Here is a 26,265-nt window from a genome sequence, read left to right as displayed (position 1 = left end):
GACTTCCAGATACAAACAGACAAAGTGATTACGGCTAACCAATTGGACACAGAAGTGGTGGATAAGCAGATTAAGATGGCTGTAGTGATAGATGTAGCTATCCTAAATGACAGCAACATTAGAAAGACGGAACACAAGAAGCTGGAGAAATACCAAGAGCTGAGAAAAGAACTCAAGGAGATGTGGAGGGTGAAGGCAACATTAACCAGATTTGTAAATCCACCATATAGATAATAACCTGTAGAGGCCTAAAATGTACCTGTGTGCCAAGTTTGGTTGCTCAACTCTTGATTGTGTAGAGGGAGTTGGTGGATAAAGCAGCAAACACACAGATAGACATTTCATGTGTTAATATGAGATGCACCAGATTTAGCATGGAAATGTTTACTTCCTCAAGAATCTGTATTATGTTTATATGTAAAACATTTAATTTAGTTCACAAATGAAAGTTAAATATTGGTATCACCATTATGGACTGATATGGGCATCCAGAGAGGATAAAAAAAGGTATCACGTTGATGTGTTTTAGGTTTCTAAGCTCATGATGACTCATGTACAGTACACTACACAGCAAGTGCTTAAAATGAAAACTTTAATAAAATGAAACAACACGTGATCTGATTAATTTGAAGGAAACCCCTGTGAAGAAATCATGAATTACATAAACTAGTCTGAAAAATAAATGATAGATGATAAATGATAGGTAATGGCAAAGTTGCATAAAGGGAATTAGGAAGGAGATAAAGACTTTAATAAACTAAAACAACACAGGTTGTACTCAGTGGTTAAGAAAAGCGGTAGAAGCACTTAACAGGACAGTCAGAAAAACTCACGACCACACTGGTACTGGGAATTCCACAGTGCTTGTCCTTTAGTGCACATTCTCTACATCTACCTTACAAGGCCCGCTTATCATACATGAAGCACAACCTGTGTTCCTACAACATTGCAAGTAGTTAAAGAGGTGAAAGACTTAAGGTCCGTCCAGTCCATACGCTCACGTGCAGGTGCATACTTATGAAGTTACTAACCCTTACCTTGCATTGTCTTAAAGAGAAACCACACCATTGTGACTGTTACAACATGTTCTCATTAATTTGAATGAAACCCCTGTGAAAGAATCATAAATTACATAAACCAGTCTGGAAAATGGCAAAGTTGCATAACGTTAGTTAGGAAGAAGATAGAATATATGAAAAATAAAGCCACTAATCAGGGAACAGCCCTGGGATCTCCTGCTGGGTTTAAACACACTCACGTGGTGGATTTGTTTATTTTTTTTTTAATTAGGGAGGCTGTTTTTATATTAACAGCATTTCAGATTAAAAATTAACTCATGTTCAAAATGGTTGATCATGCAGACTTTGGGGTGTTAATTAAAGATTATGTCACCATGAAATGACGAGCTTTTTCCTCCGTGCCTAGTCTCCTGTACAGAACAGAATGCATTCAGCTTGTCAAATTTACATACGTTTTCGATCGCTACAGTGTGACTCTGCAGTGCTGTGCTGTATGTTTGTAAGTTTTCTCCCCAACAAACACAACAATGGCTACGAAACATTTTGAACCATCAAAGGCAACTGCGGTACCACCCATAAGGCAGAGGAAGGAACCATCGCACAAAAGGTTGGACTTCCGGACATGCTAAAGGAAGGTAGAAGTTACCGTATTTTCCGGATTATAAGGCACACCGGATTATAAGGCACGTTAAGCGAAACAAAACAGATAAGTCAAACTTAACTCATTCTTCTTGCTTTCTCTACTTGATTCATTGATGTTGAATTCTCTGGCAGCCGCTCTATTCACGTTCTGCACCTGAAACAGGGTTTGATCTTTGGTTTCATTCTATAATACTGGACTTATTTTTCTACAAAGGTTTGAACTTTGAGGGTGTTTAAACAAGAGAGAAAAGTGTGAAAATGTTCATGCCTGTCTGAGAAAAGTGTATGAAGTGTGTAGTGAGGGGTTTTTACAGCTTAAAACATCTATAATAATTTTTTTTAAAAAGCTGACTACTTTGCGGATTTGACCTATCTCAGGTTATTTTTTAGAACATAACTCCTACAATAAACGAAGGACCACACCTTTATTTTGTTTTATGGGCTCTGGGTTACTCATGTTTAAAAGAATGATTAAGAGACCAAAGACGGCCATATATAATTGTGCAAAGGACATGTATTCTGTGGCTGCTGCCTCTTTGAAACTTTTCCTGCATGATGATGCTTGATGATTGTGAGTTCATTAAAACTTTAAACCCACAAGGCTGTAAAAACTGGAGCCATGGTGTAATGGTATTTCATATTTCATTGCGATTTTCTTTTTTATATGCATGTGTTTTGAATGCTGACCCCATAAAACATAGACTATTGGTTATTTTTTTATCTTTCCGCCCAATTTTATTTGGCTTTGAAACCGTGGGCATAAAGGGCAGTGATCCAAGCTCACTCCATCTCTTTGTCACATCCACTTTCCTGGACAGGTGGTGAAACTGGACTTGTCTCACCTCAAGGACTCTAAGAAGCCCCAAAGTGTGTGCAAGTTTTAAGGATCTGCTGATATTCTTCTTCTGCAACAACAATGTCCACGCTGAAGCCAACCACCATGCTGCCAGCTATCTGTGACAATGCTGCCACAGCCTGCTCGGGCACAGACTGCCTTGTTCCTCCCAGTAACTTCAATGCCATCCTGGGAGTAGTGATGAGCACGGTCCTCACCATCATGCTCGCAATGGTCATGTTCGCCATGGGCTGCAGAGTGGAGGCTGCAAAGCTGTGGGGCCACATTAAGAAGCCATGGGGCATTATCATTGGCTTCCTCTGCCAGTTTGGCATTATGCCTTTCACAGCTTTTGCCTTGTCACTGGCTTTTGGGGTCCAGGCTGTGCAGGCAGTGGTCATCATCATCATGGGCTGCTGTCCAGGTGGCTCAAACTCCAACATCATCTGCTACTGGTTGGATGGAGACATGGACCTCAGGTGAGACTTTGGGCAGGTTCATTGCTATTTTTTCTTTTTCCCTTTATGTTAAAGAGCAGACTTCTCTGAGCCTTTTTCAGCTGGTGGTTTCTCCCTGTTAAAAAAGGAACCTTCTTTTTTCCCTACTATCACCAAGTGCTGCTCTTAGAGGACCACTATGTTTACTCTATGATAACTATTTGTTTCTCTTGTGTATGTAAACTAAATAGAATATTTTCATGTTTTTTGGATCCCAGAACACTCTTAAGCTATTTTAAGGAAGACTTTCTTGTTGTGTAGCTACCTGGCAGGAGAACAACAGAATTAATGTATTACAAGTTTTTATTGGTCTAGAGTTTTATTTACATTTATTCAATGTTAATGCACTATTTAAATAAAACAAATTGTGTTAGTGTGTATAAGCACAGCTAGGGACAAATGCAGGAAACTCATCTGTGTCCAAATCCTTCGCTCCTCAGTCTCAGTATGACAACCTGCTCCTCTCTCCTGGCCTTGGGGATGATGCCTCTCTGTCTTTTAATCTACACCAGCGTATGGATATCCAGTGACACCATCAAGATCCCGTATGACAGTATCGGTAAGGAAAGCTTTCAAAGAACTGAAACACCTTAAATAATTTCAAACAAGTGCTCTCAATAATGTGTATTATCAGGATGTAACTGTGAATGCTGTTCCTGCCTCTAAGGTAACCTTTTTATAATCTACTTTTTTGCATCCTCAGGTATCACACTGGCAGCCCTAATCATCCCGATCGGTGTGGGAATGTACGTAAAGCACAGGTGGCCTGAGATGGCAAAAAAGATCCTGAAGGTAGGAATGCTCTACAGTTTATTGAATATAATTCTACAGGTTTAATGTTTTCACTTATAACATCTTGTGCCTGTGTGACATGTTTCTTTTTAGAAATAGCATTTCCATCATACTGGGGGGATGTGATATTTTCATTTTACAGTGCCGAACCAGTTAAATCACCTGGACTGGGTTTTAATGGAGTGTTTATGTTGGGCACAGGTTGGAACCATTGTTGGCTTGGTTCTCATTGTTATTATAGCTGTGATTGGAGGAGTCCTCTACCAGTCGTCCTGGACCATTGCTCCCTCCCTGTGGATAATTGGCACCATCTACCCCTTTATTGGATTGAGCCTTGGGTTCTTCCTGGCTCGCTTTGTGGGTCAACCCTGGTACAGGTGAGGTGACAGCAAAATGTTTCTGACACAGCTACATTCAAGTTTGACTTATTGATGAGGTTCGTCATTGTTCCTTTATTTGTTCAGATGTCGAACCATTGCACTGGAGACAGGTATCCAGAATGTCCAGTTGTGCAGCACTATCGTCCAGCTGTCCTTCACCCCAGAGGAGCTGGAAAAGATGTTTGCCTTCCCCCTCATCTACAGCATCTTCCAGCTCGTGTCAGCACTCGTCTTTGTGGGATGTAAGACCTTAAAACAAACAACACATACATTGGCCATTTTCTCCTGCATCGCTTGACTTTTTTTTAGTTCTTGGTCAGTGAATGCAGCTTCCTTATTTTCCTTCTTTTCCTCCATTGTGATGTTTTTTTGCTGTGTTGAGTCAACAGATTGAGCCAGGTGCTGTGCCATATAAGGATTAAATATTTAACCCAAGTTTAACCAGTAATAGAGTTGCAGCGTGCTTCATGCTTCTCTGGTGGTTTATCTGTGTCAGAGATCAAGTATCATAACACCTATGACAGCAGCGGTGATGCCCAACTAGCTGCCACACAAATATCAGCTACAGGTACCCCTTTAAAAAGGGCCAAAGGGGCTGCCATTCCCTGATGGAATGAGCTCTCACTCCCTGGGGCAAAGCAAGACCTTTGGTGCTGTACGCCAGTGAGCTCATCTTTGTGGGATGTAAGACCTTAAAACACACGACATATACATTGGCCATTTTCTCCTGCATCACTGGACTTTTTTCAATTCTTGGTCAGTGAATCCTTATTTTCCTTCTTTTCCTCCATTGTGATGTTTTTTTGCTGTGTCGAGTCAACAGTTTGAGCCAGGTGTTGTGCCATATAAGGATTAAATGTTTAACCCAAGTTTAACCAGTCACAGAATTGCAGCGTGCTTCATGTTGTTTCAGTGGTTTGCCTGTGTCAGCTATAAAGTAGAGTTGGTACGATACCACTTTTTTATGTCCGATACCGATATCATAAATTTGGATATCTGCCGATACCGATATGAATCCGATATAGTGTGTTTTTTAAACAAAAAAACTGTTTTTTAATATCGTGCTGCTTTTTGTATAAGTTCATACTCAAGTTAAAAAACAAACACTAAAGCTATTCTGTTATACCTGCATGCAAAAAATACACTGCACCCAAAACATTTCATAGTTCAGCAAAACTGATCAATCTAACAAACTTAAACCTACTCTATCCTTCCTATTCTGGTATTTTAAAGAGTAAGCAACCTAACTAATAGGGTTCTAAAACTCCCAGCAAAAAATAAATAAATAAATAAATAAAATAGGGAACCACCCACCCTCCACCTCATGATGCTTAATCGACGTAATCAACTTTAATTTGATGCAGTGTGAAAAGAAAATGAAAAATGCACAGAAATAAATTATTTTCCAAAAATAATTAAATAGATTCAACATCTTTCTTCAACAGAATTGCAGACTGCACAGATTGTACCTTCCCAAAAAAAAAAGTACTAGCTTACTGGGGTATATTAGACTTAATAGTTGCTATATATAGTAATGGACTTCTATACATTTTACATCAGATTAAAATAATTATTTATTAAAAGCTAGATATTTTAAATGAGAATAAGAAAGAAAAGTATGTCTTTGTGCCCCGTTTTCCTTGTTAATGCCCTATCGGCCCCCTGGCAAAACTTTGCTAGATCTGCCCCGGCTGCATAGAAAAAGATCCTGGTGTAGAACATAAATAAATTCCAACAACAGCTTATCAAGCTTAAACGTGCTGCTGTTGTTCAGACCCTGGTTTCCTCATTCTCATAACTTCTTGGAGATGAAATGCCGGATTGCTAGCTAGGCTACAAATACACACAGCTGCTCTATCACGTGACAAGCACTGCTGCAACGTGCTACGGTTATGAGCCGAGTTACGCCGTGTGGCAAGTTTTGTGAGGTGCTTTCGTGATATTTAATGGATCGGATTACATTTTTTGAATTTTTCTCCGATATCCGATCCAGTGATTTACGTCAGTATCGGACGGATACCGATACGTAATATCGGATCAGTCCATCTCTACTATAAAGTATCGTAATATCCATGTCAGCACATAGTTTGAATATTTTTTCCACCAGTTTCTTTCGGGAAAATTGGGAAAATGGATGACTTTACCTCACAGTCTTATTACTATTTCTTTGACCATTGAATTGTCTAACTGTGAAAGCAAATTACATAAAGGGGGATGCTGCTTAGAATTCAAGGGCACCAGTCAAGGTTAATTCAAGTGTTTCCCAAGAGGTGTCCAGGTGTGCCAGGGACTTTGTGTAAACCAAGCATCATTTTGTAACAGAAAAAAAAGTAATGTAAGAAATTGAATTTGACTATATTATTGACTGACGCATTTAAAGCTGTGATTGAGGAGAGCATTGGAGAATGGCGGAGAAGATGAAGAAAAGCACCCCCAAAATCACCTACAAAAGCTACCTGTCTTTAGAAACTTCCTCGCATGAAGTAATTAGCAGCAGCTTTACAACCTGAGACTCCTGAATGGCAATGACTTTTCACAACTTCCTGCAACAGTGTGTAAAATAACAGCTCAAATAGACGTTGAGAGGATTAAGTGACATGAGAGGACGATATATATGTTATAGGGTTACCTAGGCAACTGATATCTGAAATATCCAGTAGCAACCAACTGTCAGGTAAAAAGCCTTATGGCTTTAGTTGGATCAGAGATGTTAATGGTCATTAGCCCAACTGTGGCATTTGTTGGCAGGAATTAACTAAACATTCTCCTGAGAGAAATACTGGCTTCTGTAAAACAGTGCTGGACTTGAACCAGAAGAAGCAGGAACAATGCACTCTCAATAAGAGGTATTGTTCAACACCGCTTTCTCGGGTCTGCTTACTGTGTCTCGCCATGCATGCAGACATCTGTAGCATTACTTTTTTTTTTTTTTTGCCTGTCCCATTTGGTTCTTTAGCCATCAGAATTGTTGTATGAAGACCAACGAGGATACCCAATGGATGCATCTTTAGCATTACTGCACTGAAGCTCTAACACCTATGAAAAACTTTAAGAAGTGCAACATCTTCATGAGTTTTTATGTCACCTAGGAGATCTTTTGTTTTGTGGTATTTTTTGCTTGCTGGTTTTTTTTTCATCCCTAACTTATTCCTTTCACTTCAGGTTAAAACAAACCTCCTGCACATTTACCAGTGACGAAATGGACCTTCCACAGTCCCACTAATGCCATACCCCAGTGCATCTCGGAACACATTCAAAGGACAGAATTTGCTTAAATTAGCAATTCCTGTGTGTTTGAGAAGATGGTGCTACTTAATGTCACAGACGTGAGAATAGGCTTGCATTAAAATAGGTTTTCGTGTGAAAATGTGCAGTGAGGGAATGAATGAATATTATAGTTCACATTGTCTAAAATGACATAGAGGGCATCTTCTGCAGAATACCTTGAAATTTTGAATTCTGTCTGTCCTGTGCACCAAACATTTGAGAACCACTGGTTTACAGTGTATCGTAGATGCTCACTTATACTTGAAACTGAACAGAAAAGAAAACATGGGAGGCTTCAAATTTTCTTGTTATGGCATCTTGCATAGAAGTCCTGTTTATTCCACTTTTAAAGGTTTTGTCCAAAGGTCTTTGCTCACTGGTTCTGAATCTATGGTTTGTTTCCTGTCCAGGCTTCCAGCTTTATAAAAGATTTTGTGGCGGCTCGTCTACAAACAGTGACGCTACATACTTGGAAGGTCAGAACGCTGATGTAGAAGAGCAAAAGCACTGCCCACGGGAAAATGGTGGCTTTGAGGGCGATGAGAGCAACAACACGGATGTGAAGGATAAAAGCACTGACAAAAGCACTGCGCTGTGATATTGCAGCTCTGAAAACCAGAGACTTTGGACTGTTGGTATGAGCAATAACAACTGCATCAGTGATCACAGCATTTGGACTCTACTGTGAAGACACACTGCACTCTGCAGGCTGTATGTGCACCACACTAAACCATTTGGAAAAGTTTTAGCTGAACAGGGTTGCACAAATTTCTTCCCCGGGACAGTCAGTATCTAACTTCAAGTGGGAACGTGGTGGGGACCAACTGCTGAATTATGTGTTATTTAGAACCACTTTGCCTGTACATTGTTAGACATGTGTCTTAATCAGTGCTTCAGTGATTGTAAACAGGGTGTTTGGGGTTTTTTGTAAGGTGACAGCCATAATTTATTTCATATTAATGTTATTTCAATAGCAACAAGAACACAGTGATGACAACAAAGAACAAAATGTGATATAATGATGTAGTTACAGCTTAAGAGAAATCTATGTGAGATCCAGTCATGTCAATGTAAAGCTGTTAGCATGAATTAACTGTGTAACAGCTCCATAAAAGTAGCAGTAGTAGTTAAACAGATTTTTATTATTACTATTTTGGTTATTTATTGTTAATTATTATTTTATTATTAAAATTGGTCAGTAAATCCTGTGGTTAGTTGTTGAGTGAGGAAGTAGCTAAAAGCCAAGTGTGAATGATTGAAATAATAATTTAATAGTCATACATAAATGGTTAATAAGAATGTAATCAGTCTTTGAAAGTCTGGGGTTTCAGTGATCAGTTTTTCTGTCCATACTCAAGCATCAGACTTTGAAATCAACATATTCACACTTTAATGTATGAGTCTGCTGTACTGCAAAGGGACTTTGTTTAATGAAGCAATTACAGTTTAATTTCATTTACTTGGACATTTTTTTTAAATGATGAACACAAACAGTTTTTAATGAATACATTTCTGTTCTCAGTTGTGTAGTTATAAATAAAGATTATTTGCATGTTATTGTTTTTGTGCAGTTGTTCCAATGTCCTTTGTCTTATTTTAAAAAAAAAAAGACTAACGCTTGTCTTTGACCGTAGTGTGGTAAAATGTGAACAGCTGCACGTAGTCTTGGTTCAAGGTCACAATCATAATGTTATGTAAATAAATAGTCACCAAGTAGTCATGCTAAATGACGGTGGATACTAAGAAGACTGTTGAACAACAAATGCAACCCATGGAAAACAATAAAGGACAAGATAAGTATGGCTGGAGTTATTGGATTATGTCAAGTTTCATTCATAACAGTGGCACTGTGTCACCCCTGCCATCTAACACCTCAGTTGCTTCAAGCATAGGCTTAGCATCTACAAATTCAATTTTTCAATTCAATTTTATTTATGTAGCGCCAAATCACAACAAAAGTCGCCTCAAGGCGCTTCATAGATACAGAGAAAAAACCAAAAATCATATGACCCCCTATGAGCAAGCACTTTGGCGACAGTGGGAAGGAAAAACTCTCTTTTAACAGGAAGAAACCTCCAGCAGACCAGGCTCAGGGAGGGGCGGGGCCATCTGGTGCGACCGGTTGGGGTGAGAGAAGGAAGACAGGATAAAAGACATGCTGTGGAAGAGAGACAGAGGTTAATAACAGATATGATTCAATGCAGAGAGGTCTGTTAACACATAGTGAGTGAGAAAGGTGACTGGAAAGGAAAAACTCAATGCATCATGGGAATCCCCCGGCAGCCTACGTCTATTGCAGCAATAACTAAGGGAGGATTCAGGGTCACCTGGTCCAGCCCTAACTATATGCTTTAGCAAAAAGGAAAGTTTTAAGCCTAATCTTAAAAGTAGTCCCGAATCCAAACTGGAAGCTGGTTCCACAGAAGAGGGGCCTGAAAACTGAAGGCTCTCCCTCCGTTTCTACTTTTAAATACTCTAGGAACAACAAGTAGGCCTGCAGTGCAGGAGCGAAGTGCTCTAATAGGGTGATATGGTACTACAAGGTCATTAAGATAAAATGGGGCCTGATTATTTAAGACCTTGTACTCTACCACAGAGCGAGCAAACACCAAGTGACAGCGCCGACTACTTTGCGGATTTGACCTATCTCAGGTTATTTTTTAGAACATAACTCCTACAATAAACGAAGGACCACTGTACACCTTTATTTTGTTTTATGGGCTCTGGGTTACTCATGTTTAAAAGAATGATTAAGAGACCAAAGACGGCCATATATAATTGTGCAAAGGACATGTATTCTGTGGCTGCTGCCTCTTTGAAACTTTTCCTGCATGATGATGCTTGATGATTGTGAGTTCATTAAAACTTTAAAACCCACAAGGCTGTAAAAACTGGAGCCATGGTGTAATGGTATTTCATATTTCATTGTGATTTTCTTTTTTATATGCATGTGTTTTGAACGCTGACCCCATAAAACATAGACTATTGGTTAATTTTTTATCTTTCCGCCCAATTTTATTTGGCTTTGGAACCGTGGGCATAAAGGGCAGTGATCCAAGCTCACTCCATCTCTTTGTCACATCCATTTTCCTGGACAGGTGGTGAAACTGGACTTGTCTCACCTCAAGGACTCTAAGAAGCCCCAAAGTGTGTGCAAGTTTTAAGGATCTGCTGATATTCTTCTTCTGCAACAACAATGTCCACGCTGAAGCCAACCACCATGCTGCCAGCTATCTGTGACAATGCTGCCACAGCCTGCTCGGGCACAGACTGCCTTGTTCCTCCCAGTAACTTCAATGCCATCCTGGGAGTAGTGATGAGCACGGTGCTCACCATCATGCTCGCAATGGTCATGTTCGCCATGGGCTGCAGAGTGGAGGCTGCAAAGCTGTGGGGCCACATTAAGAAGCCATGGGGCATTATCATTGGCTTCCTCTGCCAGTTTGGCATTATGCCTTTCACAGCTTTTGCCTTGTCACTGGCTTTTGGGGTCCAGGCTGTGCAGGCAGTGGTCATCATCATCATGGGCTGCTGTCCAGGTGGCTCAATCTCCAACATCATCTGCTACTGGTTGGAAGGAGACATGGACCTCAGGTGAGACTTTGGGCAGGTTCATTGCTATTTTTTCTTTTTCCCTTTATGTTAAAGAGCAGACTTCTCTGAGCCTTTTTCAGCTGGTGGTTTCTCCCTGTTAAAAAAGGAACCTTCTTTTTTCCCTACTATCACCAAGTGCTGCTCTTAGAGGACCACTATGTCTACTCTATGATAACTTTGTTTCTCTTGTGTATGTAAACTAAATAGAATATTTTCATGTTTTTTGGATCCCAGAACACTCTTAAGCTATTTTAAGGAAGACTTTCTTGTTGTGTAGCTACCTGGCAGGAGAACAACAGAATTAATGTATTACAAGTTTTTATTGGTCTAGAGTTTTATTTACATTTATTCAATGTTAATGCACTATTTAAATAAAACAGATTGTGTTAGTGTGTATAAGCACAGCTAGGGACAAATGCAGGAAACTCATCAGTGTCCAAATCCTTCGCTCCTCAGTCTCAGTATGACAGCCTGCTCCTCTCTCCTGGCCTTGGGGATGATGCCTCTCTGTCTTTTAATCTACACCAGCGTATGGATATCCAGTGACACCATCAAGATCCCGTATGACAGTATCGGTAAGGAAAGCTTTCAAAGAACTGAAACACCTTAAATAATTTCAAACAAGTGCTCTCAATAATGTGTATTATCAGGATGTAACTGTGAATGCTGTTCCTGCCTCTAAGGTAACCTTTTTATAATCTACTTTTTTGCATCCTCAGGTATCACACTGGCAGCCCTAATCATCCCGATCGGTGTGGGAATGTACGTAAAGCACAGGTGGCCTGAGATGGCAAAAAAGATCCTGAAGGTAGGAATGCTCTACAGTTTATTGAATATAATTCTACAGGTTTAATGTTTTCACTTATAACATCTTGTGCCTGTGTGACATGTTTCTTTTTAGAAATATCATTTCCATCATACTGGGGGGATGTGATATTTTCATTTTACAGTGCCGAACCAGTTAAATCACCTGGACTGGGTTTTAATGGAGTGTTTATGTTGGGCACAGGTTGGAACCATTGTTGGCTTGGTTCTCATTGTTATTATAGCTGTGATTGGAGGAGTCCTCTACCAGTCGTCCTGGACCATTGCTCCCTCCCTGTGGATAATTGGCACCATCTACCCCTTTATTGGATTGAGCCTTGGGTTCTTCCTGGCTCGCTTTGTGGGTCAACCCTGGTACAGGTGAGGTGACAGCAAAATGTTTCTGACACAGCTACATTCAAGTTTGACTTATTGATGAGGTTCGTCATTGTTCCTTTATTTGTTCAGATGTCGAACCATTGCACTGGAGACAGGTATCCAGAATGTCCAGTTGTGCAGCACTATCGTCCAGCTGTCCTTCACCCCAGAGGAGCTGGAAAAGATGTTTGCCTTCCCCCTCATCTACAGCATCTTCCAGCTCGTGTCAGCACTCGTCTTTGTGGGATGTAAGACCTTAAAACAAACAACACATACATTGGCCATTTTCTCCTGCATCGCTTGACTTTTTTTTAGTTCTTGGTCAGTGAATGCAGCTTCCTTATTTTCCTTCTTTTCCTCCATTGTGATGTTTTTTTGCTGTGTTGAGTCAACAGATTGAGCCAGGTGCTGTGCCATATAAGGATTAAATATTTAACCCAAGTTTAACCAGTAATAGAGTTGCAGCGTGCTTCATGCTTCTCTGGTGGTTTATCTGTGTCAGAGATCAAGTATCATAACACCTATGACAGCAGCGGTGATGCCCAACTAGCTGCCACACAAATATCAGCTACAGGTACCCCTTTAAAAAGGGCCAAAGGGGCTGCCATTCCCTGATGGAATGAGCTCTCACTCCCTGGGGCAAAGCAAGACCTTTGGTGCTGTACGCCAGTGAGCTCATCTTTGTGGGATGTAAGACCTTAAAACACACGACATATACATTGGCCATTTTCTCCTGCATCACTGGACTTTTTTCAATTCTTGGTCAGTGAATCCTTATTTTCCTTCTTTTCCTCCATTGTGATGTTTTTTTGCTGTGTCGAGTCAACAGTTTGAGCCAGGTGTTGTGCCATATAAGGATTAAATGTTTAACCCAAGTTTAACCAGTCACAGAATTGCAGCGTGCTTCATGTTGTTTCAGTGGTTTGCCTGTGTCAGCTATAAAGTAGAGTTGGTACGATACCACTTTTTTATGTCCGATACCGATATCATAAATTTGGATATCTGCCGATACCGATATGAATCCGATATAGTGTGTTTTTTAAACAAAAAAACTGTTTTTTAATATCGTGCTGCTTTTTGTATAAGTTCATACTCAAGTTAAAAAACAAACACTAAAGCTATTCTGTTATACCTGCATGCAAAAAATACACTGCACCCAAAACATTTCATAGTTCAGCAAAACTGATCAATCTAACAAACTTAAACCTACTCTATCCTTCCTATTCTGGTATTTTAAAGAGTAAGCAACCTAACTAATAGGGTTCTAAAACTCCCAGCAAAAAATAAATAAATAAATAAATAAAATAGGGAACCACCCACCCTCCACCTCATGATGCTTAATCGACGTAATCAACTTTAATTTGATGCAGTGTGAAAAGAAAATGAAAAATGCACAGAAATAAATTATTTTCCAAAAATAATTAAATAGATTCAACATCTTTCTTCAACAGAATTGCAGACTGCACAGATTGTACCTTCCCAAAAAAAAAAGTACTAGCTTACTGGGGTATATTAGACTTAATAGTTGCTATATATAGTAATGGACTTCTATACATTTTACATCAGATTAAAATAATTATTTATTAAAAGCTAGATATTTTAAATGAGAATAAGAAAGAAAAGTATGTCTTTGTGCCCCGTTTTCCTTGTTAATGCCCTATCGGCCCCCTGGCAAAACTTTGCTAGATCTGCCCCGGCTGCATAGAAAAAGATCCTGGTGTAGAACATAAATAAATTCCAACAACAGCTTATCAAGCTTAAACGTGCTGCTGTTGTTCAGACCCTGGTTTCCTCATTCTCATAACTTCTTGGAGATGAAATGCCGGATTGCTAGCTAGGCTACAAATACACACAGCTGCTCTATCACGTGACAAGCACTGCTGCAACGTGCTACGGTTATGAGCCGAGTTACGCCGTGTGGCAAGTTTTGTGAGGTGCTTTCGTGATATTTAATGGATCGGATTACATTTTTTGAATTTTTCTCCGATATCCGATCCAGTGATTTACGTCAGTATCGGACGGATACCGATACGTAATATCGGATCAGTCCATCTCTACTATAAAGTATCGTAATATCCATGTCAGCACATAGTTTGAATATTTTTTCCACCAGTTTCTTTCGGGAAAATTGGGAAAATGGATGACTTTACCTCACACTCTTATTACTATTTCTTTGACCATTGAATTGTCTAACTGTGAAAGCAAATTACATAAAGGGGGATGCTGCTTAGAATTCAAGGGCACCAGTCAAGGTTAATTCAAGTGTTTCCCAAGAGGTGTCCAGGTGTGCCAGGGACTTTGTGTAAACCAAGCATCATTTTGTAACAGAAAAAAAAGTAATGTAAGAAATTGAATTTGACTATATTATTGACTGACGCATTTAAAGCTGTGATTGAGGAGAGCATTGGAGAATGGCGGAGAAGATGAAGAAAAGCACCCCCAAAATCACCTACAAAAGCTACCTGTCTTTAGAAACTTCCTCGCATGAAGTAATTAGCAGCAGCTTTACAACCTGAGACTCCTGAATGGCAATGACTTTTCACAACTTCCTGCAACAGTGTGTAAAATAACAGCTCAAATAGACGTTGAGAGGATTAAGTGACATGAGAGGACGATATATATGTTATAGGGTTACCTAGGCAACTGATATCTGAAATATCCAGTAGCAACCAACTGTCAGGTAAAAAGCCTTATGGCTTTAGTTGGATCAGAGATGTTAATGGTCATTAGCCCAACTGTGGCATTTGTTGGCAGGAATTAACTAAACATTCTCCTGAGAGAAATACTGGCTTCTGTAAAACAGTGCTGGACTTGAACCAGAAGAAGCAGGAACAATGCACTCTCAATAAGAGGTATTGTTCAACACCGCTTTCTCGGGTCTGCTTACTGTGTCTCGCCATGCATGCAGACATCTGTAGCATTACTTTTTTTTTTTTTTTGCCTGTCCCATTTGGTTCTTTAGCCATCAGAATTGTTGTATGAAGACCAACGAGGATACCCAATGGATGCATCTTTAGCATTACTGCACTGAAGCTCTAACACCTATGAAAAACTTTAAGAAGTGCAACATCTTCATGAGTTTTTATGTCACCTAGGAGATCTTTTGTTTTGTGGTATTTTTTGCTTGCTGGTTTTTTTTTTTCATCCCTAACTTATTCCTTTCACTTCAGGTTAAAACAAACCTCCTGCACATTTACCAGTGACGAAATGGACCTTCCACAGTCCCACTAATGCCATACCCCAGTGCATCTCGGAACACATTCAAAGGACAGAATTTGCTTAAATTAGCAATTCCTGTGTGTTTGAGAAGATGGTGCTACTTAATGTCACAGACGTGAGAATAGGCTTGCATTAAAATAGGTTTTCGTGTGAAAATGTGCAGTGAGGGAATGAATGAATATTATAGTTCACATTGTCTAAAATGACATAGAGGGCATCTTCTGCAGAATACCTTGAAATTTTGAATTCTGTCTGTCCTGTGCACCAAACATTTGAGAACCACTGGTTTACAGTGTATCGTAGATGCTCACTTATACTTGAAACTGAACAGAAAAGAAAACATGGGAGGCTTCAAATTTTCTTGTTATGGCATCTTGCATAGAAGTCCTGTTTATTCCACTTTTAAAGGTTTTGTCCAAAGGTCTTTGCTCACTGGTTCTGAATCTATGGTTTGTTTCCTGTCCAGGCTTCCAGCTTTATAAAAGATTTTGTGGCGGCTCGTCTACAAACAGTGACGCTACATACTTGGAAGGTCAGAACGCTGATGTAGAAGAGCAAAAGCACTGCCCACGGGAAAATGGTGGCTTTGAGGGCGATGAGAGCAACAACACGGATGTGAAGGATAAAAGCACTGACAAAAGCACTGCGCTGTGATATTGCAGCTCTGAAAACCAGAGACTTTGGACTGTTGGTATGAGCAATAACAACTGCATCAGTGATCACAGCATTTGGACTCTACTGTGAAGACACACTGCACTCTGCAGGCTGTATGTGCACCACACTAAACCATTTGGAAAAGTTTTAGCTGAACAGGGTTGCACAAATTTCTTCCCCGGGACAGTCAGTATCTAACTTCAAGTGGGAACGTGGTGGGGACCAACTGCTGAATTATGTGTTATTTAGAACCACTTTGCCTGTACATTGTTAGACATGTGTCTTAATCAGTGCTTCAGTGATTGTAAACAGGGTGTTTGGGGTTTTTTGTAAGGTGACAGCCATAATTTATTTCATATTAATGTTATTTCAATAGCAACAAGAACACAGTGATGACAACAAAGAACAAAATGTGATATAATGATGTAGTTACAGCTTAAGAGAAATCTATGTGAGATCCAGTCATGTCAATGTAAAGCTGTTAGCATGAATTAACTGTGTAACAGCTCCATAAAAGTAGCAGTAGTAGTTAAACAGATTTTTATTATTACTATTTTGGTTATTTATTGTTAATTATTATTTTATTATTAAAATTGGTCAGTAAATCCTGTGGTTAGTTGTTGAGTGAGGAAGTAGCTAAAAGCCAAGTGTGAATGATTGAAATAATAATTTAATAGTCATACATAAATGGTTAATAAGAATGTAATCAGTCTTTGAAAGTCTGGGGTTTCAGTGATCAGTTTTTCTGTCCATACTCAAGCATCAGACTTTGAAATCAACATATTCACACTTTAATGTATGAGTCTGCTGTACTGCAAAGGGACTTTGTTTAATGAAGCAATTACAGTTTAATTTCATTTACTTGGACATTTTTTTTAAATGATGAACACAAACAGTTTTTAATGAATACATTTCTGTTCTCAGTTGTGTAGTTATAAATAAAGATTATTTGCATGTTATTGTTTTTGTGCAGTTGTTCCAATGTCCTTTGTCTTATTTTAAAAAAAAAAAGACTAACGCTTGTCTTTGACCGTAGTGTGGTAAAATGTGAACAGCTGCACGTAGTCTTGGTTCAAGGTCACAATCATAATGTTATGTAAATAAATAGTCACCAAGTAGTCATGCTAAATGACGGTGGATACTAAGAAGACTGTTGAACAACAAATGCAACCCATGGAAAACAATAAAGGACAAGATAAGTATGGCTGGAGTTATTGGATTATGTCAAGTTTCATTCATAACAGTGGCACTGTGTCACCCCTGCCATCTAACACCTCAGTTGCTTCAAGCATAGGCTTAGCATCTACAAATTCAATTTTTCAATTCAATTTTATTTATGTAGCGCCAAATCACAACAAAAGTCGCCTCAAGGCGCTTCATAGATACAGAGAAAAAACCAAAAATCATATGACCCCCTATGAGCAAGCACTTTGGCGACAGTGGGAAGGAAAAACTCTCTTTTAACAGGAAGAAACCTCCAGCAGACCAGGCTCAGGGAGGGGCGGGGCCATCTGGTGCGACCGGTTGGGGTGAGAGAAGGAAGACAGGATAAAAGACATGCTGTGGAAGAGAGACAGAGGTTAATAACAGATATGATTCAATGCAGAGAGGTCTATTAATACATAGTGAGTGAGAAAGGTGACTGGAAAGGAAAAACTCAATGCATCATGGGAATCCCCCGGCAGCCTACGTCTATTGCAGCAATAACTAAGGGAGGATTCAGGGTCACCTGGTCCAGCCCTAACTATATGCTTTAGCAAAAAGGAAAGTTTTAAGCCTAATCTTAAAAGTAGTCCCGAATCCAAACTGGAAGCTGGTTCCACAGAAGAGGGGCCTGAAAACTGAAGGCTCTCCCTCCGTTTCTACTTTTAAATACTCTAGGAACAACAAGTAGGCCTGCAGTGCAGGAGCGAAGTGCTCTAATAGGGTGATATGGTACTACAAGGTCATTAAGATAAAATGGGGCCTGATTATTTAAGACCTTGTACTCTACCACAGAGCGAGCAAACACCAAGTGACAGCGCCGACTACTTTGCGGATTTGACCTATCTCAGGTTATTTTTTAGAACATAACTCCTACAATAAACGAAGGACCACTGTACACCTTTATTTTGTTTTATGGGCTCTGGGTTACTCATGTTTAAAAGAATGATTAAGAGACCAAAGACGGCCATATATAATTGTGCAAAGGACATGTATTCTGTGGCTGCTGCCTCTTTGAAACTTTTCCTGCATGATGATGCTTGATGATTGTGAGTTCATTAAAACTTTAAAACCCACAAGGCTGTAAAAACTGGAGCCATGGTGTAATGGTATTTCATATTTCATTGTGATTTTCTTTTTTATATGCATGTGTTTTGAACGCTGACCCCATAAAACATAGACTATTGGTTAATTTTTTATCTTTCCGCCCAATTTTATTTGGCTTTGGAACCGTGGGCATAAAGGGCAGTGATCCAAGCTCACTCCATCTCTTTGTCACATCCATTTTCCTGGACAGGTGGTGAAACTGGACTTGTCTCACCTCAAGGACTCTAAGAAGCCCCAAAGTGTGTGCAAGTTTTAAGGATCTGCTGATATTCTTCTTCTGCAACAACAATGTCCACGCTGAAGCCAACCACCATGCTGCCAGCTATCTGTGACAATGCTGCCACAGCCTGCTCGGGCACAGACTGCCTTGTTCCTCCCAGTAACTTCAATGCCATCCTGGGAGTAGTGATGAGCACGGTGCTCACCATCATGCTCGCAATGGTCATGTTCGCCATGGGCTGCAGAGTGGAGGCTGCAAAGCTGTGGGGCCACATTAAGAAGCCATGGGGCATTATCATTGGCTTCCTCTGCCAGTTTGGCATTATGCCTTTCACAGCTTTTGCCTTGTCACTGGCTTTTGGGGTCCAGGCTGTGCAGGCAGTGGTCATCATCATCATGGGCTGCTGTCCAGGTGGCTCAATCTCCAACATCATCTGCTACTGGTTGGAAGGAGACATGGACCTCAGGTGAGACCTTGGGCAGGTTCATTGCTATTTTTTCTTTTTCCCTTTATGTTAAAGAGCAGACTTCTCTGAGCCTTTTTCAGCTGGTGGTTTCTCCCTGTTAAAAAAGGAACCTTCTTTTTTCCCTACTATCACCAAGTGCTGCTCTTAGAGGACCACTATGTCTACTCTATGATAACTTTGTTTCTCTTGTGTATGTAAACTAAATAGAATATTTTCATGTTTTTTGGATCCCAGAACACTCTTAAGCTATTTTAAGGAAGACTTTCTTGTTGTGTAGCTACCTGGCAGGAGAACAACAGAATTAATGTATTACAAGTTTTTATTGGTCTAGAGTTTTATTTACATTTATTCAATGTTAATGCACTATTTAAATAAAACAGATTGTGTTAGTGTGTATAAGCACAGCTAGGGACAAATGCAGGAAACTCATCAGTGTCCAAATCCTTCGCTCCTCAGTCTCAGTATGACAGCCTGCTCCTCTCTCCTGGCCTTGGGGATGATGCCTCTCTGTCTTTTAATCTACACCAGCGTATGGATATCCAGTGACACCATCAAGATCCCGTATGACAGTATCGGTAAGGAAAGCTTTCAAAGAACTGAAACACCTTAAATAATTTCAAACAAGTGCTCTCAATAATGTGTATTATCAGGATGTAACTGTGAATGCTGTTCCTGCCTCTAAGGTAACCTTTTTATAATCTACTTTTTTGCATCCTCAGGTATCACACTGGCAGCCCTTATCATCCCGATCGGTGTGGGAATGTACGTAAAGCACAGGTGGCCTGAGATGGCAAAAAAGATCCTGAAGGTAGGAATGCTCTACAGTTTATTGAATATAATTCTACAGGTTTAATGTTTTCACTTATAACATCTTGTGCCTGTGTGACATGTTCCTTTTTAGAAATAGCATTTCCATCATACTGGGGGGATGTGATATTTTCATTTTACAGTGCCGAACCAGTTAAATCACCTGGACTGGGTTTTAATGGAGTGTTTATGTTGGGCACAGGTTGGATCCATTGTTGGCTTGGTTCTCATTATAGCTGTGATTGGAGGAGTCCTCTACCAGTCGTCCTGGACCATTGCTCCCTCCCTGTGGATAATTGGCACCATCTACCCCTTTATTGGATTGAGCCTTGGGTTCTTCCTGGCTCGCTTTGTGGGTCAACCCTGGTACAGGTGAGGTGACAGCAAAATGTTTCTGACACAGCTACATTCAAGTTTGACTTATTGATGAGGTTCGTCATTGTTCCTTTATTTGTTCAGATGTCGAACCATTGCACTGGAGACAGGTATCCAGAATTTCCAGTTGTGCAGCACTATCGTCCAGCTGTCCTTCACCCCAGAGGAGCTGGAAAAGATGTTTGCCTTCCCCCTCATCTACAGCATCTTCCAGCTCGTGTCAGCACTCGTCTTTGTGGGATGTAAGACCTTAAAACAAACAACAGATACATTGGCCATTTTCTCCTGCATCGCTTGACTTTTTTTTAGTTCTTGGTCAGTGAATGCAGCTTCCTTATTTTCCTTCTTTTCCTCCATTGTGATGTTTTTTTGCTGTGTTGAGTCAACAGATTGAGCCAGGTGCTGTGCCATATAAGGATTAAATATTTAACCCAAGTTTAACCAGTAATAGAGTTGCAGCGTGCTTCATGCTTCTCTGGTGGTTTATCTGTGTCAGAGATCAAGTATCATAACACCTATGACAGCAGCGGTGATGCCCAACTAGCTGCCACACAAATATCAGCTACAGGTACCCCTTTAAAAAGGGCCAAAGGAGCTGCCATTCCCTGATGGAATGAGCTCTCACTCCCTGGGGCAAAGCAAGACCTTTGGTGCTGTATGCCAGTGAGCTCATCTTTGTGGGATGTAAGACCTTAAAACACACGACATATACATTGGCCATTTTCTCCTGCATCACTGGACTTTTTTCAATTCTTGGTCAGTGAATCCTTATTTTCCTTCTTTTCCTCCATTGTGATGTTTTTTTGCTGTGTCGAGTCAACAGTTTGAGCCAGGTGTTGTGCCATATAAGGATTAAATGTTTAACCCAAGTTTAACCAGTCACAGAATTGCAGCGTGCTTCATGTTGTTTCAGTGGTTTGCCTGTGTCAGCTATAAAGTAGAGTTGGTACGATACCACTTTTTTATGTCCGATACCGATATCATAAATTTGGATATCTGCCGATACCGATATGAATCCGATATAGTGTGTTTTTTAAACAAAAAAACTGTTTTTTAATATCGTGCTGCTTTTTGTATAAGTTCATACTCAAGTTAAAAACAAACACTAAAGCTATTCTGTTATACCTGCATGCAAAAAATACACTGCACCCAAAACATTTCATAGTTCAGCAAAACTGATCAATCTAACAAACTTAAACCTACTCTATCCTTCCTATTCTGGTATTTTAAAGAGTAAGCAACCTAACTAATAGGGTTCTAAAACTCCCAGCAAAAAATAAATAAATAAATAAATAAAATAGGGAACCACCCACCCTCCACCTCATGATGCTTAATCGACGTAATCAACTTTAATTTGATGCAGTGTGAAAAGAAAATGAAAAATGCACAGAAATAAATTATTTTCCAAAAATAATTAAATAGATTTAACATCTTTCTTCAACAGAATTGCAGACTGCACAGATTGTACCTTCCCAAAAAAAAAAAGTACTAGCTTACTGGGGTATATTAGACTTAATAGTTGCTATATATAGTAATGGACTTCTATACATTTTACATCAGATTAAAATAATTATTTATTAAAAGCTAGATATTTTAAATGAGAATAAGAAAGAAAAGTATGTCTTTGTGCCCCGTTTTCCTTGTTAATGCCCTATCGGCCCCCTGGCAAAACTTTGCTAGATCTGCCCCGGCTGCATAGAAAAAGATCCTGGTGTAGAACATAAATAAATTCCAACAACAGCTTATCAAGCTTAAACGTGCTGCTGTTGTTCAGACCCTGGTTTCCTCATTCTCATAACTTCTTGGAGATGAAATGCCGGATTGCTAGCTAGGCTACAAATACACACAGCTGCTCTATCACGTGACAAGCACTGCTGCAACGTGCTACGGTTATGAGCCGAGTTACGCCGTGTGGCAAGTTTTGTGAGGTGCTTTCGTGATATTTAATGGATCGGATTACATTTTTTAAATTTTTCTCCGATATCCGATCCAGTGATTTACGTCAGTATCGGACGGATACCGATACGTAATATCGGATCAGTCCATCTCTACTATAAAGTATCGTAATATCCATGTCAGCACATAGTTTGAATATTTTTTCCACCAGTTTCTTTCGGGAAAATTGGGAAAATGGATGACTTTACCTCACAGTCTTATTACTATTTCTTTGACCATTGAATTGTCTAACTGTGAAAGCAAATTACATAAAGGGGGATGCTGCTTAGAATTCAAGGGCACCAGTCAAGGTTAATTCAAGTGTTTCCCAAGAGGTGTCCAGGTGTGCCAGGGACTTTGTGTAAACCAAGCATCATTTTGTAACAGAAAAAAAAGTAATGTAAGAAATTGAATTTGACTATATTATTGACTGACGCATTTAAAGCTGTGATTGAGGAGAGCATTGGAGAATGGCGGAGAAGATGAAGAAAAGCACCCCCAAAATCACCTACAAAAGCTACCTGTCTTTAGAAACTTCCTCGCATGAAGTAATTAGCAGCAGCTTTACAACCTGAGACTCCTGAATGGCAATGACTTTTCACAACTTCCTGCAACAGTGTAAAATAACAGCTCAAATAGACGTTGAGAGGATTATAAGTGACATGAGAGGACGATATATATGTTATAGGGTTACCTAGGCAACTGATATCTGAAATATCCAGTAGCAACCAACTGTCAGGTAAAAAGCCTTATGGCTTTAGTTGGATCAGAGATGTTAATGGTCATTAGCCCAACTGTGGCATTTGTTGGCAGGAATTAACTAAACATTCTCCTGAGAGAAATACTGGCTTCTGTAAAACAGTGCTGGACTTGAACCAGAAGAAGCAGGAACAATGCACTCTCAATAAGAGGTATTGTTCAACACCGCTTCCTCGGGTCTGCTTCCTGTGTCTCCCCATGGATGCAGACATCTGTAGCATTACTGCACTGAAGCTCTAACACCTATGAAAAACTTTAAGAAGTGCAACATCTTCATGAGTTTTTATGTCACCTAGGAGATCTTTTGTTTTGTGGTATTTTTTGCTTGCTGGTTTTTTTTTTTCATCCCTAACTTATTCCTTTCACTTCAGGTTAAAACAAACCTCCTGCACATTTACCAGTGACGAAATGGACCTTCCACAGTCCCACTAATGTCATACCCCAGTGCATCTCGGAACACATTCAAAGGACAGAATTTGCTTAAATTAGCAATTCCTGTGTGTTTGAGAAGATGGTGCTACTTAATGTCACAGACGTGAGAATAGGCTTGCATTAAAATAGGTTTTCGTGTGAAAATGTGCAGTGAGGGAATGAATGAAAGTTATAGTTCACATTGTCTAAAATGACATACAGGGCATCTTCTGCAGAATACCTTGAAATTTTGAATTCTGTCTGTCCTGTGCACCAAACATTTGAGAACCACTGGTTTACAGTGTATGGAAGATGCTCACTTATACTTGAAACTGAACAGAAAAGAAAACATGGGATGCTTCAAATTTTCTTGTTATGGCATCTTGCATAGAAGTCCTGTTTATTCCACTTTTAAAGGTTTTGTCCAAAGGTCTTTGCTCACTGGTTCTGAATCTATGGTTTGTTTCCTGTCCAGGCTTCCAGCTTTATAAAAGATTTTGTGGCGGCTCGTCTACAAACAGTGACGCTACATACTTGGAAGGTCAGAACGCTGATGTAGAAGAGCAAAAGCACTGCCCACAGGAAAATGGTGGCTTTGAGGGCGATGAGAGCAACAACACGGATGTGAAGGATAAAAGCACTGACAAAAGCACTGCGCTGTGATATTGCAGCTCTGAAAACCAGAGACTTTGGACTGTTGGTATGAGCAATAACAACTGCATCAGTGATCACAGCATTTGGACTCTAACGTGAAGACACACTGCACTCTGCAGGCTGTATGTGCACCACACTAAACCATTTGGAAAAGTTTTAGCTGAACAGGGTTGCACAAATTTCTTCCCCGGGACAGTCAGTATCTAACTTCAAGTGGGAACGTGGTGGGGACCAACTGCTGAATTATGTGTTATTTACTTTTATTCATATCTAAATATTTAGAACCACTTTGCCTGTACATTGTTAGACATGTGTCTTAATCAGTGCTTCAGTGATTGTAAACAGGGTGTTTGGGGTTTTTTGTAAGGTGACAGCCATAATTTATTTCATATTAATGTTATTTCAATAGCAACAAGAACACAGTGATGACAACAAAGAACAAAATGTGATATAATGATGTAGTTACAGCTTAAGAGAAATCTATGTGAGATCCAGTCATGTCAATGTAAAGCTGTTAGCATGAATTAACTGTGTAACAGCTCCATAAAAGTAGCAGTAGTAGTTAAACAGATTTTTATTATTACTATTTTGGTTATTTATTGTTAATTATTATTTTATTATTAAAATTGGTCAGTAAATCCTGTGGTTAGTTGTTGAGTGAGGAAGTAGCTAAAAGCCAAGTGTGAATGATTGAAATAATAATTTAATAGTCATACATAAATGGTTAATAAGAATGTAATCAGTCTTTGAAAGTCTGGGGTTTCAGTGATCAGTTTTTCTGTCCATACTCAAGCATCAGACTTTGAAATCAACATATTCACACTTTAATGTATGAGTCTGCTGTACTGCAAAGGGACTTTGTTTAATGAAGCAATTACAGTTTAATTTCATTTACTTGGACATTTTTTTTTAAATGATGAACACAAACAGTTTTTAATGAATACATTTCTGTTCTCAGTTGTGTAGTTATAAATAAAGATTATTTGCATGTTATTGTTTTTGTGCAGTTGTTCCAATGTCCTTTGTCTTATTTAAAAAAAAAAAAAAGACTAAAGCTTGTCTTTGACCGTAGTGTGGTAAAATGTGAACAGCTGCACGTAGTCTTGGTTCAAGGTCACAATCATAATGTTATGTAAATAAATAGTCACCAAGTAGTCATGCTAAATGACGGTGGATACTAAGAAGACTGTTGAACAACAAATGCAACCCATGGAAAACAATAAAGGACAAGATAATTATGGCTGGAGTTATTGGATTATGTCAAGTTTCATTCATAACAGTGGCACTGTGTCACCCCTGCCATCTAACACCTCAGTTGCTTCAAGCATAGGCTTAGCATCTACAAATTCAATTTTTCAATTCAATTTTATTTATATAGCGCCAAATCACAACAAAAGTCGCCTCAAGGCGCTTCATAGATACAGAGAAAAACCCAAAAATCATATGACCCCCTATGAGCAAGCACTTTGGCGACAGTGGGAAGGAAAAACTCTCTTTTAACAGGAAGAAACCTCCAGCAGACCAGGCTCAGGGAGGGGCGGGGCCATCTGGTGCGACCGGTTGGGGTGAGAGAAGGAAGACAGGATAAAAGACATGCTGTGGAAGAGAGGCAGAGGTTAATAACAGATATGATTCAATGCAGAGAGGTCTATTAATACATAGTGAGTGAGAAAGGTGACTGGAAAGGAAAAACTCAATGCATCATGGGAATCCCCCGGCAGCCTACGTCTATTGCAGCAATAACTAAGGGAGGATTCAGGGTCACCTGATCCAGCCCTAACTATATGCTTTAGCAAAAAGGAAAGTTTTAAGCCTAATCTTAAAAGTAGAGATAGTGTCTGTCTCCCGAATCCAAACTGGAAGCTGGTTCCACAGAAGAGGGGCCTGAAAACTGAAGGCTCTCCCTCCTATTCTATTTTTAAATACTCTAGGAACAACAAGTAGGCCTGCAGTGCAGGAGCGAAGTGCTCTAATAGGGTGATATGGTACTACAAGGTCATTAAGATAAAATGGGGCCTGATTATTTAAGACCTTGTACTCTACCACAGAGCGAGCAAACACCAAGTGACAGCGCCGACTACTTTGCGGATTTGACCTATCTCAGGTTATTTTTTAGAACATAACTCCTACAATAAACGAAGGACCACTGTACACCTTTATTTTGTTTTATGGGCTCTGGGTTACTCATGTTTAAAAGAATGATTAAGAGACCAAAGACGGCCATATATAATTGTGCAAAGGACATGT

At 39.6% G+C, this 26,265-nt stretch overlaps 3 protein-coding genes across 3 annotated transcripts; all 3 read left to right on the top strand.

The window, feature by feature from the left end:
- Positions 1 to 1,711: 1,711 nt before the first annotated feature.
- LOC146557075 (ileal sodium/bile acid cotransporter-like) lies at positions 1,712 to 8,914 on the top strand. The gene is made up of 6 exons (XM_085249322.1): positions 1,712 to 2,975; positions 3,434 to 3,552; positions 3,697 to 3,785; positions 3,987 to 4,162; positions 4,250 to 4,407; positions 7,843 to 8,914. The coding sequence occupies exons 1-6, from the start codon at positions 2,578 to 2,580 to the stop codon at positions 8,028 to 8,030; spliced, it is 1,128 nt and encodes a 375-aa protein (XP_085105448.1). The 5' UTR covers positions 1,712 to 2,577; the 3' UTR covers positions 8,031 to 8,914.
- Positions 8,915 to 10,628: 1,714 nt separating this feature from the next.
- On the top strand, positions 10,629 to 16,965 carry LOC146557074 (ileal sodium/bile acid cotransporter-like). The gene is made up of 6 exons (XM_085249009.1): positions 10,629 to 11,026; positions 11,483 to 11,601; positions 11,746 to 11,834; positions 12,036 to 12,211; positions 12,299 to 12,456; positions 15,894 to 16,965. The coding sequence occupies exons 1-6, from the start codon at positions 10,629 to 10,631 to the stop codon at positions 16,079 to 16,081; spliced, it is 1,128 nt and encodes a 375-aa protein (XP_085105135.1). The 3' UTR covers positions 16,082 to 16,965.
- Positions 16,966 to 18,679: 1,714 nt separating this feature from the next.
- On the top strand, positions 18,680 to 25,005 carry LOC146557073 (ileal sodium/bile acid cotransporter-like). The gene is made up of 6 exons (XM_085249010.1): positions 18,680 to 19,077; positions 19,534 to 19,652; positions 19,797 to 19,885; positions 20,087 to 20,256; positions 20,344 to 20,501; positions 23,840 to 25,005. The coding sequence occupies exons 1-6, from the start codon at positions 18,680 to 18,682 to the stop codon at positions 24,025 to 24,027; spliced, it is 1,122 nt and encodes a 373-aa protein (XP_085105136.1). The 3' UTR covers positions 24,028 to 25,005.
- Positions 25,006 to 26,265: the final 1,260 nt, after the last annotated feature.

This window comes from Mchenga conophoros, linkage group LG16, assembly GCF_057382185.1.
Source record: "Mchenga conophoros isolate Kocher_MC1m ecotype Shallow Benthic linkage group LG16, M_conophoros_male_GT1.1, whole genome shotgun sequence".
Lineage (NCBI taxonomy): Eukaryota > Metazoa > Chordata > Actinopteri > Cichliformes > Cichlidae > Mchenga > Mchenga conophoros.
This window is presented reverse-complemented; position numbering and strand designations above follow the sequence as displayed.

Excerpts from the sequence above, each read along its gene's own strand:
- LOC146557075 (XM_085249322.1), top strand. The coding sequence starts at position 2,578 with ATGTCCACGCTGAAGCCAACCACCATGCTGCCAGCTATCTGTGACAAT. Across the intron at positions 3,786-3,986 it reads TGGCAAAAAAGATCCTGAAG|GTTGGAACCATTGTTGGCTT; the intron begins GTAGGAATGCTC and ends TGTTGGGCACAG. Across the intron at positions 4,163-4,249 it reads GTGGGTCAACCCTGGTACAG|ATGTCGAACCATTGCACTGG; the intron begins GTGAGGTGACAG and ends TTATTTGTTCAG.
- LOC146557074 (XM_085249009.1), top strand. The coding sequence starts at position 10,629 with ATGTCCACGCTGAAGCCAACCACCATGCTGCCAGCTATCTGTGACAAT. Across the intron at positions 11,027-11,482 it reads GAAGGAGACATGGACCTCAG|TCTCAGTATGACAGCCTGCT; the intron begins GTGAGACTTTGG and ends TTCGCTCCTCAG. Across the intron at positions 12,457-15,893 it reads AGCACTCGTCTTTGTGGGAT|GCTTCCAGCTTTATAAAAGA; the intron begins GTAAGACCTTAA and ends TTTCCTGTCCAG.
- LOC146557073 (XM_085249010.1), top strand. The coding sequence starts at position 18,680 with ATGTCCACGCTGAAGCCAACCACCATGCTGCCAGCTATCTGTGACAAT. Across the intron at positions 19,078-19,533 it reads GAAGGAGACATGGACCTCAG|TCTCAGTATGACAGCCTGCT; the intron begins GTGAGACCTTGG and ends TTCGCTCCTCAG. Across the intron at positions 20,502-23,839 it reads AGCACTCGTCTTTGTGGGAT|GCTTCCAGCTTTATAAAAGA; the intron begins GTAAGACCTTAA and ends TTTCCTGTCCAG.